Here is a 14,047-nt window from a genome sequence, read left to right on the forward strand (position 1 = left end):
ACTGACCAAATATTCCTGAGCTTCTCTATTTTCATGAATTATTTTCATTAGCTCAATTCTTTTGAAAGTTTTCATATTGTGAACTTGATTTGCCAAGTTTTTTTTACATTTCAGTTTTGTCTTCATTAGAACTTCTCTTGTTATTACAGTTGTTTTCTCCCCCCAACTTTTTAAAATTTTATGTTTATATATGTCTTGCTATATGAATTTGTCCAGCACGTGTGTGCTGTGCCCACGGGGGCCAGAAGAGGCTGTAGGACTCCTCGGACACTGGGGTTATAGTTTGGAGCCACCACATGGGTCTGGGAACGGAACCTGTGTGCTCTGGGGCAGCCAGGGCTCTGCACGGCCAGGCCCTCTCCAGTCTGCAGCTGTTTGCATTTGCTGGCCACTGTATTGAAGAAATCCAAGTTGGGGGAAAAGTGTGTAAAGATTTCCAAGATTCGATTCTGCTTCATCTTCCCCATTATAGTTTTCTAGCCTAACTTTAGTCACCACTAGGTTTCACATTTATTTCTCCCAGTAGTTGTGTATTTGTGTGTGAATCTGAATTAGAAATGGGATGTACAGTGTTATTTCTTATAACGATGAGCAAAGAACATGAAGATAGATCAAGTTATTTGGAATATCTTCCAGATCAAAATGCCATTCTCTTTACATAAACGTTATTATATAATAAAGCAAGGAATCACAGACAACATCTAGACAAAGTTACTCTAAAAATATAATTAAACGTTGGTACAAAAATATATATCTGCTTTAATAATGCTAAGTAAAATACTATCCTATAGTTAGTTAAGTAATGTTGAAATATGAAGACCGATAGGAAGTTCCAGCACACAATCCCTCAGTGGATTCTTTCAATGGCCTGGATGCCCTTAGTCTACCGCTGACAGGAAGACCCTGCAATACTACCTAAAGGAACAGTCACTCACCTGATTTTGTTATATGATAAGTTGAGTTCACGTAATCTTAGCAGCTTGTCCATTTTCTCAATCTTTGCTACTAGATTATAGCTGAGATTCAGTACTTCAAGTTTAACACACTTTTCCAAATTTTCGATGTACTAATTGGAAATAAATAGTAAATACTTTATACAACAGATTCCTTGCAGAACACACTAAGGGAGGCGGATTAGAGCTGCTTTGGTCAGTGAATACTAACAGCTTTCCTGGACCTCTACTGCTTTCCTTGACTGAGTAGTAAGGTTCTGCCAATACCCTCCCTGACCCTCAGCAATGCCCATATATAAGCAGCACACACTACTCAACAAGAATTCTCCCACCACTGTTGTTACTCTTGACACACTAAGGACTGCACTATTTGACGGCCTCTCCCCCTTCTCAGTTTGAAGGCAGCCACTTGACAGTACACATGCATCACATGGCTAACATCAATGAAGTGGGTACACTGCAGCAAGGCTATGGCAGTGACCTAGGCCATTTTCCCCGCTGTACAGTTAGCAAGACGCACTGCACTATAACAGTGGCTCTACTGGGTGTTTCTATTCTGCGTCACTTTATCATTCTCCGCTGTAGCCTCCATGCCTCCTGCTCTCAGGTCTTTTCTAGTACAACAGATCCTTCCAGCTTTCACACTGGCTTTGCCTCTCCAACCCAAACTCCCTGATTCTCCCTAATCTCACACTCAATCCTGGACACTTTCACACCAAACTCTAAAATCCTAGACTACAAGCTAAGCTTATTTACCTCTGTTTCCACCTCCTTAAACTGACATGTCTGGTGCATATAAGAGCCACGAGCAACTACAAACTGATTTGATATTTCATTTCTACAACTCTAAAACTACCACAGGTTTCCTTCTCCTCCATAACTATATAACTGAAACAAGTGTATTCTATTTAAATCTTCAAATGAAACATAAAACATTCTTTCTGAGCTAAGATAAGTGAACCACTGTTAAGAGGCTGGTGTGTATGTGCTCAGGTTCTTCTATTCCTTTCTGTCCAAACATACCGCAAACAGAATTTTTAAAATAGCTTGAGATTGGGCTGGAGAGATGGCTCAGAGGTTAAGAACACTGCTTGTTCTTCCAAAGGTCCTGAGTTCAATTCCCAGCAACCACATGGTGGCTCACAACCATCTCACAATGAAATCTGGTGCCCTCTTCTGGCCTGCAGGGATATGTGCAGACAGAACACTGTATACATAATAAATAAATAAATGTTTAAAAAATAAAAAAAATAAAAAGACAGCTTGAGATTATACTAAATGAGACACTTTCAGAATCTGATTTTCACTGAAACTAATACAAAGGAACCGAAGTACCCCCACTGCGGTGGCTGGAAGGAGACTGGCCCTGTGCACGCCCATATTTCAAGCTAGTCCCCAACTGATGGGCTATCAGGGAAGGGTGAGGACACGTGACCTTGTTGGAGGAGTGTGTCACTGCTGCCATGGTGATAACGGACTGATCTCTGAAACTGTAAGCCAGCCCACAGTTAAATGTTTTCTTTCGTAAGAGATGTCTTAGTCATGGTGTCTCTTCACAGCAACAGAACACTAACTAAGTAAGACATGTTAACACATAGGATTCTAAATCACTTTAGACAATTGACACACTAGTTCATGGTATATTGCACTATAATTTATTTAGCCAATCTCCAATGAGACGTTTAGGCATTTCTAAATTTTCTATTTAAATAGTACGTAATAAGCATCACTATACTGGCATTTTGGTGCATATGTTCAAATTGTGTTCCTAGAATAAGTATAATAGAGTAGCAGAACTGCTGGGTACTGAGTGGAAACCAAGTTACTGACCACAGAACAAGCAAATCTGAACACGACCTGCTCTCTGTGCGCGCGCACAAACACACACACACACACACACACACACACACACACGCGCACACACACACACGCACACACACACGCACACAGTTTTATTTGACAGTAATGAACGGGTTTCAAGTTACTAGTGGTCATTGATATCACATTTTTAACTGCCTGCTCACATTCTTTGCAAATTTCCTGTCTCTGTCACTGAATCAGATCTTCTGTAGTACATGAATGGTGCTGCTGCATATGCTGCACACACCAACTGCCAGATCTGTTTGCCTCTGAACATTTACAAAGCTGTCTTTAAAATCTTTAGGAAGCTGAATCCATAGTGCCTTCCTTTATGGCACGTGTGCCAGTGTTTATTCAGTCTCATTTTCTGTTTTGCTTTCCCTGAGTTCTTTCCCTCTGCATTTAATGAGTCCATTTTCAATTTTTTAATTAAAAATTAAGCTATTACATAGCCAGACATAGTAGTGCACACCTTTAATCCCAGCACTCAGGAGGCAGAGGCAAATGGATCTCTGTGAGTTCAAGGCCAGCCTGGTCTACAGAGCAAGTTCCAGGATAGCCAGAACTACATAGTGAGACCCTTTCTCAAAGAAGTGGGGGGGGAAAAAAAGGAAAAAGAAATTAAGCTATTACAATGTGCTTACATAACACAGTCTGAGATAAAGTAGTAAATGCTCCAGAGCAAGGATAGCAAACATTTTTCTATAAAAAGCCAGCTAGTGCATACTTTTGATTCTGTGGGCCACATCTAAACTCTATTATTTGAGTGTGTAACTAGCTGTAGACAGCATGTAAACAACTTAGTGTGGCTGTGTTACCAACACAATTATTTACAAAAATAGTAAAGGGGGCTTTGCAGGTGCTTCTCTAGAGTCGGTAAAATACAGAATACTGGACAAAGGCACTAAGATATGGAGATATCACACTTCTGATAGAGACTTTCCACTGGAAACAACACAGCAAAAGCTCTGGGACCAGTTAGGTAAGAAGACGACCCCCCACTGGAAATGAGAGGGCACAGAACTCTGGCTCCTCCTCTCTGTCCTCTCTCTTTTCTGGCTACCAGGAAGGAGCTGAGCAGCTTTGCTCTGGCATGTCTCTCTGCTGTATTTTGCCTCACAATAGGCCCCCAAATACCAGAGCCAAACAACTATGGACTGAGATCTCTAAAACCAAAACAAAATAAAGTGAACCAAAACAATAATTACCCCCACAACACACAATATAAACAAACTGTTTCAGCTTAAAAAGCAATAACACTGCCAGTATATGGTTTTTAAAAGTCCCAGCAGTGAATAGACATTTCCTAAACACAAACACTATAAATCTGAAATGAAAACTTGATTTGCCAAAGCAATACTTGCTAAAAGTTTTCACTGAAGGGTGCTGGAGAGATGACTCAGCAGTTAAAAGAGCCTGTACTGCTGGTGCAGAGGACCTGAGTTCAATTTCTAGCACCTACAACAAGTAATTCACAAATACCCACAGCTCCAGCTCCAGGGATTCAATGCCTCTGACCTCCTGCACTCATGTGTGCAAACACACAAAACTAGAATTAAATTTTGTTGTTGTTGTTGTTGTTGTTTTGAGACAGGGTTTCCCTGTGTAGCTTTGCGCCTTTCCTGGAACTCACTTGGTAGCCCAGGCTGGCCTTGAACTCACAGAGATCCGCCTGCCTCTGCCTCCCGAGTGCTGGGATTAAAGGCGTGCGCCACCACCGCCCAGCACTAGAATTAAATTTTAAAAAATCATTAAAGGAAAAAAAAAAAAAAAGACATTCCCTAAAAAAATTCTGGCAGGTTTAAGACATAAAAAAAGGAAATCAATGTTTATGTTTAGAAGTTGCTGGAAACCTACCCTAAATTTCTTGCCACCATCTTTAGAAAGTGAAAGGTTCAGAGAATGTACCAGGGTCAAATTGTCTTGTTTAGTGATTTTTTTGATGAGGGCCTCTGTAATATACCGGACTCCTACATATGAATCCGCTCCTGAAATCCAAAAACAGGTCATTATCAGTAAGAAGGTATAAACATCATAAAATACAAATCACTTTTACACTATACTTAAAGAAATTTTAATCTAAGTAGATGTATAACTGGCTAGTTGTAATCACAGCATCTTAATATGTCACTTTCTATCACTTCACTATCATGATGAAAACAGTTACAGTTTGGGCTTTGCAATAAATGTTTTACATTAAAAATGTAATTTGTATAAACCTTTGAAGAAAATTATTAATGTTCACACTCTATAAAAAACTGTTTAATCAAGAGAAACGGCTTATTAGTTAAGAGCACTGGCCGCTATTCCGAGGACATGGTTTTGACCCCAGCACCCACACAGTGGCTCACAGCCATCTGTAACTCCAGGGCTAAGGGCTCCAATGCTCTCATCTGGCCTCCAAGGGCACCAGGCACACAAGTAGTGCATTGATACACATGCAGGCAAAACATGCACACACAAAAATAAATATTTTAAATTATTTTTCTCAATATCCTGCAACTAATATAGCACAAATCAAAATGTCAACTCAAGCAGATACATTTAAAACTTGTAGTGTGTGTGTGTGTGTGTGTGTGTGTGTGTGTGTGTGTGCGTGCGCGTGCGCACAGCTGCGCTTTTACCATGGTACATGTGTGGATATAAGAACATAACTTGTGGAAGTCAGTTCTTCCTTCCACCCTGGGTCCTGGAGCTCAAGCTCAGGCCCTCGGGCCTATGTGGCAAGTGTTTTAACTTGTACTTTCAACCATATGCAGCACTGAGGTCTGTTTCAGAGCACTATTTTTTTCATCTGTTGCTTTATTTAATAAAAGTAACATATTTTATGGACATAGGGTATCAGCTTGTACGTAACAGACCTTTTATGGCCTTTGTGGAAAGTGTTGTCAAAGACTGTTAAAGCCATATTGTTTTATAAAAAGAAAAGTCTCCTGACACAAAACCAGTATTTTGGAATAATAATCAATTCAGAAACAACCAGGTACCAATAGACAGTAAAGCTGCACAGTAGAGTATGAACTCAATGTTGACAGATTTTCATAAAACCATCAGGTCAGCAGAGGTTGACTGGATTTCACAACCTCGTAAAGAATAAAGTATTTCTGAAAACAGGAATTAGCACAGCAGAAAGTTTTCAAGAAAAAAAAAAAACTTAAAATGCAGGGGGACATGTGCATGGTCCCTAAGTGGAGGTCAGCGCAGACTGAAGAGCCGGGCACGGCCAGCGCATCTCTACTGGACTTCCATCTTGAAAGCGCTCTACTCTCACTCAGGTGAGGAGGTGTGTCCAGGCCCAACTAAATAAAGAGAGTGGAGAATTCCTAGGAAGAGCTTGAAAGAACTCAACAAGAAATCCAACCTCCTCTTCTAGGAACTCCCACCCCTGACACCTTCACAGACATCTCTATCCACATCAAAGCCTCAGTCCCCTCCCCATTCTTACAGTCTCTACCAGTTAAAGCAGCAATTCAAGCTAGTTCAGGAGGGTGATATCTGGGTCCTACATCTAAACTCAGAACTTCCCATCTCTACTTACAGTCTCTACCGGTTAAAGCAGCAATTCAAGCTAGTTCAGGAGGGTGACATCCGGGTCCTACGTCTAAACTCAGAACTTTCCATCTCACCTTACGTGTGAGACCAGACACATTTTTAGCAGTACCTTTATGGTGTTGGGACTCCAAAAGCATGGTGTTTTCATCTGTAAGCTCAGCCTGTACAGACCACTGTCCACCAGCATGAAAAGGTGGAGTCTCAGATCCAATTAAAGGTGAAAGTGACCTAGATCGCATATTGGACATAAGAGATGGTGGCCCAGAAAAATGAGGTGACAGTGGCATCTTTGCTTTGGAGAGCTTTTGTTCAGAACTTTTCTTCATTGCAAGAATAAAACCAGGTGGCCATCAAAACCTGTAAGAGTTTTCAATGTATTTAATAATGTTAACTCTCTGCAGTTATTAAGAGTATTAGATTATCTCTAGAGCTCTAAGACCATAAGGCTGTGAACTCAAAGGCGATGGAGACTTGGCCCATACTTCTCTAAACTTATGGAACAGGTACTGTCTTAAATGCTGATCACCCCTCCACAGGGATGAGACCCTGGAAGGCCTGTCACTGACACATGCTCAGGTCAGTCTTACTTGTTACTTCTTTTCTCTGTTTATCAGCCCGAACTTTTCCCAGTCCTTCCCATACAGAGTCACATATGAGAATATATGACTACCAATACTTGTAGGCACCCTTTCCTTCCAGAAACCGGTCTGTGACACCACGTTCTACTGGCTTTCTTCTGTCTTCTGGCTGCTCCATGGCCTCCTTTGCTGGATCATGATCCTCTTCTCAGCCGAATGCCAGTACTCCTCTAAGTCTCCCCTTTGGCCCTTAAATGTCACCTTGGACAATCCAACACATACCCTTAGCTCGCAACACACAGTTAAGTTTTAGGAAAGGACATTTAGTGAGACAGTGTATTAAGTTAAAGTAGTTTTCAATCAATGATAAATTGGTATCAGAAGGGGACACTGTAATAGAATGATGTATACACATCTTTATGGACGCCGAATTTGGCTGCGGTTGCATTCCTTTGGCCTTGAGTTTCTATATAGCCAAACACCACCTTCGTGTACAAACTAAACTGAAAGGCCAACTTAGCAATATACTTTTGAAACAATTAGCTGAGTCTTAGTCCAGCTTTTCTTAATCGTGGGTTTGCTAAGGTATCAAACCATGTTCAAATAGGACAAATGTTGATCTGCAACCAATGAAACTGTTCCCAAACCTCAGTTCCATTTCTGTCCCTAAGTGCTGCCTGAGTCTCCATTCTCAAAACCTGTAATCCAAAACCTTGGCTCACAGGATAGCTACCCTATGAGACAGTATATGTTCCAATATCCAGACTTGGGCAACTCAAGGAGGGACCTGCAGGTGTACTGTGACTTTGGAACCATCACTTAATCTTTCATGTCACAGGTTATAAAAAGGTTTCTGGAATCCACAGAATACTTTTCTAATTCTATGACTGGGTAAAAAATATAAATTTTACTTAGCAGGAGAGGTAACAAGACTTCATAATAATTTAGTAAGATGATCACTAGGATTTGACAAGAGGTATTCTAGATGGTTTATAATTTCAATGATTTGGACAGAAGACTAAGATGTAAGACATAAAATAATTGAATTGACTAAAGATATATGGTGCTTTAAAAAAAACAAGAAAAATATAAAAATATATCTATAGTATATGATACACATTATTCTATTTTTATAATCATCAGATATGCTGAGAAGGAAAAAAAGATAAGAGGATGGGCCTGTACCTCCCTGTTTTGTTTTGAATTTCTTGCCTTTATGAAGACTATAACCTAGAGTATTTGTCATCCATTAATTAATTTTATCAAGAGTGTCTTAGTTACTTTCTATTGCTGTGGCAAGACACTATAACAAGGCAACTTAGAGAAGGAAGAACTTATCAAAGGTTACAGTTCCAGAGGGGTAGTTCATGACCATCATGGCAGGCAGTATGGTGGCAGGCAGGCATAGCACTGCAGCAGCAGCTGAGACCTCATGTCTTCATCCACAAGCGGAAGGCGAACTACCTGGCCCACCCCTAGTGACACTACTCCTCCAAAAAAGCCATTGCTCCTAATCCTTCCCAAACAGTTCCACCAGCTGGGGACCAAGTACTCAAATATATGAGCCTAGGGGGCCACCCTAGTTCAAACCACCACAAAGAGGAAATACATTTTATCTAAGTGTTTGCATCAAGCTTAGTTTCTCAAGCTTGAGTGTATTGTTCACATCTGAAGGAGAATGCCAGTTCACCTTAACATAGAATCAACAGTATAAGACCAAGAGACCCTTTTCCATGAAAGAATAGTATGATATTTCTGTTGTTTTAGTTATTTTAGTTATTTTAGTCACCCTTTTAAAATAAGGAGCAAAAAGTTATGTGATGGTGGTATAAACATTAGTTTTGTGACTTTGGGAGAAAGCTTTTCTGACTTATATGATTAGTTACACATGAGAAAAATCAAAGAAAAAGTATAGCCATATGTAAGTTAGCAGTTAAAAGTAGTAGAGTGTGTGTGTGTGTGTGTGTGTGTGTGTGTGTGTGTGTGCAGTGAACTAACTATGTAATACTGTAGTGAGGCAGAAGTCACTTACAGTTCATTTTGTGTAAGGCATGTGGTACCCTGCAGGACATGATGAAAAACATGATCCAAACCTCAGAAAACTCACTCAGCTATGTGACATGGTAGCAGAGAGCACAGGTCTGGGGACCATAGGAGAATTAACATGTTGGCTTATCCAATTAGTGTGGAACCTTGGGCAAATGAACTCTCCATCTGTAAAATATGAGACAGTATGTATTCAGTTCTTCCAATGTGACAATATATGATGTGTGATTAGTCTTACCAAATAAAAACCCGAAGTCAGATATTAAGGGTGAAAGCTAAAAGATCAGAGAAGCAGAGCAGCGGGCCATCAGAGACTTCATACCTCTATGAAATCTCAGACTGAATAAGGTGGAGATCCTGTCTCCATCAATCCTCAGACTGAATGGGGGTAGGGGCGGGAGGAGGTGATCCTGTCTCCAAGAATCCTCAGACTGAATGGGATGAGATCCTGTCTCCACTTGCCTTATATTCCTGTCTGCATCTCCTTAGTGCTGGGATTAAAGGCGTGCACCACTAGTGCCCAGTAGCTGGAGAACTTTTCTCCAGGTCTCACCAAGCCCCAGCAGTCTAGTAGCCCACTAATAAAATAAACACACAGATGCTTATATTATTTAAACTGCTTGGCCATTAGCTCAGGCCTACCATTGTCTAGCTCTTACTCTTATATTCAGCCCATTTCTCTTTTTTCTTTTCTTTTTTTTTTTTTTAGCTGAGGATTGAACCCAGGGCCTTGTGCTTGCTAGGCAAGCGCTCTACCACTGAGCTAAATCCCCACCCCTTATTCAGCCCATTTCTAATAATCTATACTTTGCCACGTGGCTCGTGGCTTACTGGTACCTTATATCTTCCTTGTCCTGGCGGCCGCTGGCAGCTCTCCCTGCCCCCAGCCTTCTCCTTCCCAGAATTCTCTTCTCTACTTGTCCCACCTATACTTCCTGCCTGGCTACTGGCCAATCAGCATTTTATTTATACAGAGTGATATCCACAGCACTGCCCAGCTCTGTTTCTCTTTTAGACTGGTTCAATATGTATAGCCCAGGGTGGCCTTGAACTCCTGATCTTCTTGCTTCCTCCTCTCAAAAGTTGGGATTAAAGGTGTGTGCCACCACTGCCTAGCTTCTGTGGTTAACTAGTGGCTAGCTCCACCCTCTGATCTCCAGGCAAGCCTTATTTGTCAGAACACAAAATATCACACAACAAATACAAGTTTGTTACGGTATTTGGTACTTGGTAAACCCTCTGTAAATACTGGCCACTAGCATATTCTAGTTAACTTTGGTGGTAGCCACTCATTTCTTAAGGAAAAAACAGAGAAGTATGACCCTGGGTTGCTGTTTGCAATGGGTTGAAGTTTGACCCCAGAATGAACAAATGGAAACAATGGAAAAGAGAAGACAGGGAAAGGTAGAGCTAGTGTTGAACAAGAAAACAAGTGGAGAGCTGGAGATTTGTTTTTAAATGCTCAGCAGATGTTCAACAGAGCAAGAGAAAGCCACTGGAGTGTTGTGACAATTAGATTCATATGACTAAGCTATAACACACGACATCCTGCCACTCACAAACCCAGACACTTGCCCTGATCTACCAACCCCAACAGTTTTCCTTGCCCCTACATCTTAGTACTATCCCTCTGATTCTCTTCCTTCTACACCTTCTGGCTCATTTAAATATTCTTGTTAAACTTCATCATCCTCCAAGGTCTCTAACCTAGTCACAATTCATTTTAAAGCCAATGCCCCATTCCGTATAACCAACTCTGCTTTTACTTTTTCGCTACCATTCGAACTGGAAAGTGTCGTGTGTGTGTGTGTGTGTGTGTGTGTGTGTGTGTGTGTGTGTGTGTGTCTCCTGTGTGTCGTCGTCCCCCCCCCCCAGCCGAGGACCAAACCCAGGGCCTTGTGCTTGCTAGACAAGCACTCTACCACTGAGGTAAATCCCCAACCCCTTGAACTGTAAAGTTTTCTCCACAAATTCTGTCCCAGTTCCCAGACACCACAGTAGTCTTCCTCACCTGCTTATCTGTCCATTCAACAAGTACCACACCCTTCTCCATTCACACACTCAAACAACACGACCAAATCGCCACTCTCTTCATCTCAGCCTGATTGCCTCAGCACATGCCTTTCCATGCGAACACCCCGGCTAGTATACCTTCCTCTAGTTATTCACAACCTTAGTTCCTCCCTCCCATCTCACACACTTCCCATCCCTCTCGATTAGTTTATTTATCCCACTTCACTGAACAATTTTTATGCATTGAGGAGCAAACACACAGCTGAGGTTTCTACACTCAGAATATACGAGAAGACAGTCTCTCTGCATTGCAGACTCTGCACTAAGTGATTTCTAGACATTCATTCCATTGGCTTTGTTTCTCCTATCAGACTAAGCCATAAGAGAGTAGGATTGCCTATTGTGTAAACAATGAGAAGGCTTTCTGCCTGGAAGGGACAGGTGAACACTCCAAAGACATTGCCATTAAAAAAAAAAAAAAGATTTGTTTAAATATAGATTTTATGAATATGGACGCTTTGTCAGCATGCACACCTGAATATGGCATCAGATCCCATTACAGACAGTTGTGAGCCACCATGTGGGTGCTAGGGATTGAACTCAGGACCTCTGAAAGTGTAGCCAGTGCTCCAAACCTCTGAGCCATCTTTCCAGCTACAGACATTGCCAAATTTAAATCCTTAAGATGCTATGTTACAACAAAATTACTCATCTCATTTACAAGTGATAGTTAGCAATCAAGACCTTGGATTCTAGAATTACATGGCCTAAATCAAAATTGTCTTTCATTTACTATATAACATTAAGACAAATTATTTACTTTGAGGTTACTTGCTCAGTTTTAAAGTGTGAATGCAACTTCCAGTTACATTAAATTCTAAATGCCTTTATACTTAAGTAGTGTTTAGAACTGTATTTGACACATGTCAAACACTCAAAAGTGATTAGATATGACTCTTATACATGAAGAAACAGATCAACTTGACACAAACCTAGACATAACTGTGAAGGGAGAATTTTAATTGACAAAATGCATCCATAAGATTGGCCTGTAGGTTCCAGGCAGTGGAGGAGCACGCCTTTAATCCCAGCACTTGGGAAGCAGAGACAGGTGGATCTCTGTGAGTTCAAAGCCAGCCTGGTCTACATATGAGTTCCGGGACAGCCAGGGCTGTTACACAGAGAAACCCTGTCTTGAAAAAACAAAGATTGGCCTGTAGGGCGTTTTTTGATTAATGGGAGAGGGTCCAGGTCTCTGGGGACCAAACCTCCCCTGGGGAAGTGGTCCTGAGTGGTATTTTGAAAGCAGAATGAGCAAGCCAAGGGGGACAAGCCAGTGAGCAGCGTTCCTCCACGGCTTCTGCTCAATTCCTTCGTTGAGTCCCTGCCTTGATTTTCCTCAGTGGACTGTAATCAGGGACTTGTAAGACAAACCCTCTCCTCCCCAAGTTGATTTTGGTCACAGTGTCTTACCACAGCAATAACTAAGACATCAAGGAAGTAGTTAAGAAACATGCCCCGGGGGCTCAGTGGGTGAAGGCATCCTGTGCTAATTTGATGACCTAAATCCATATCTGGAACCTGTGCACCACGGCATGTCCCCCATTACATATATACTTTTAAAAGGTTTTTTAAAAAGGGAACCTGCCCAGAGCCACAGAGCTAAGGTTTGGGGAAGCAGAGTGGTAGAATCAAGCGTGGCGTCCACATTCCCTGGTCCCTATTTCTCTCGTCCGACCTTCCCTCCCAAGCTGCCCTCTGGATTGCCGGCCATCTCGGTCGCAGGCACTCGGCAGACTGCCGCACACCCGGCCCCTTCCTCCCAGCGGGTCCCCAGCCCGGCCGGCGGCCGAGCTCCGCTCCCTGCCCTCCCTGCCCACGCCGCCCTCCCCTCCCTCCCTCCCGTCCAATCCCCTTTCCAAGCACACCCCCTCCCCCGCCCCGAATGCGTCCCGAGCCGGCCCACCTCACGCTGGCCCGGGGCCTCCCGGCCTTGGCCGCACGCCTGCCCCGCTTGGTGCCGACGCCGAAGCACTCTTCACCGCCTGAAGAACGGGAGGGACAGCCTCGCGGGAGGGGCGACACGGGGACGCGGGCCCTCAGGCGACCGGCGGCGCGGCGGCCATCTTGTTGTGTTGTGCCAGTTGCCGAGAGGAGCCGCTCGGTGTGGGCGGGGCTTGTTCTCGCCACGCCCCCGGCACGGAGCTAGTGGGCGGGGCGGGGATGACTTCCCGCCACTCTTGCCGCCTCTGAGCGAGCTCCGCTTCGGATGTGCGGCTTCGGTGTACGATGCTGGCCGGCTGTGGTCAGCCTCCTGGGCACCGAGTCTGTGAGGGGAGCCTTCCGGGCCGGCCCTTCCTCTCCCTGAGGCAACAACCTGAGGGACCAGGTGTCGACAACATTCGGATGGTGGAAAGCTGGCCTTGAGCTCCGGTGTCTCGAAGCAGCTTATCCCGTACCTGACAGCTTTGGAGGCAAATTTGGGAACCTATCCAGCGGGACGTGGCTGCGCGTCCTTGAGCTCCAGCTGCCGTCCTCCTGAGGTTTAGGGAGCTATGTGAGCCTGAGATATTCAGTCCGAGAATGTTCTTCGTGTTAGCACAAAGGAACTAAATAAAGCAAGAAGGATTTGCAGAGACTTGAGCTGGGTATGCCCAAAAGTGCTGTATTCTACTTCTGCATGTTTGTCTGCACCACGTGCATGCCTCCTGCCTGTTGAGGCCAGAAGACGGCATCAGATCCCCTAAAACTGCAGTTACACACCATTTTGAGCTGTCATACGGGTGCTGGGACTGAGCCTGGGTCCTCTGGGACAACAACCAGTGCTTCCAAGCACTGAGCCAGCCCCTCCAGCCTATTTCTTAACTACCTTATTCTCCAGTCCAGCATTAAAGTTCCCTTTCTTTACCATTAACTTCCTGGCTCATTTTTCTAACACTTTTAGGTATTTCCTCTTTGCCTCACTTTCTTCTCCCACGTAACGGGTAATCATCTCCATTTCCTGCAGCTTTTCCAATGAGCAGAAACTTTAATGATTTGAAAGAA

The 14,047-nt window shown here is 43.2% G+C and overlaps 1 protein-coding gene across 8 annotated transcripts in view; it reads right to left on the reverse strand.

Moving 5' to 3' along the window:
- The window catches only part of Cntrl (centriolin), an 84,180-nt gene extending 71,010 nt beyond the window's left edge, over positions 1–13,170 (reverse strand). For 7 of the 8 annotated variants that reach the window (XM_036183048.1, XM_036183046.1, XM_036183044.1 and 4 more), the window contains exons 1-4: positions 12,969–13,170; positions 6,475–6,722; positions 4,671–4,801; positions 936–1,066 (exon numbers count right to left, since the gene is read on the reverse strand). In XM_036183048.1, coding sequence (XP_036038941.1) covers positions 936–1,066; positions 4,671–4,801; positions 6,475–6,691 — 479 coding nt within the window. In that variant the 5' untranslated portion in view covers positions 6,692–6,722; positions 12,969–13,170. Of the gene's footprint in view, positions 1–935; positions 1,067–4,670; positions 4,802–6,474; positions 6,723–12,968 lie in introns of those variants that run through there. The other variant, XM_036183049.1, reaches the window with a different exon arrangement.
- Positions 13,171–14,047: the final 877 nt, after the last annotated feature.

This window comes from Onychomys torridus, chromosome 4, assembly GCF_903995425.1.
Source record: "Onychomys torridus chromosome 4, mOncTor1.1, whole genome shotgun sequence".
Lineage (NCBI taxonomy): Eukaryota > Metazoa > Chordata > Mammalia > Rodentia > Cricetidae > Onychomys > Onychomys torridus.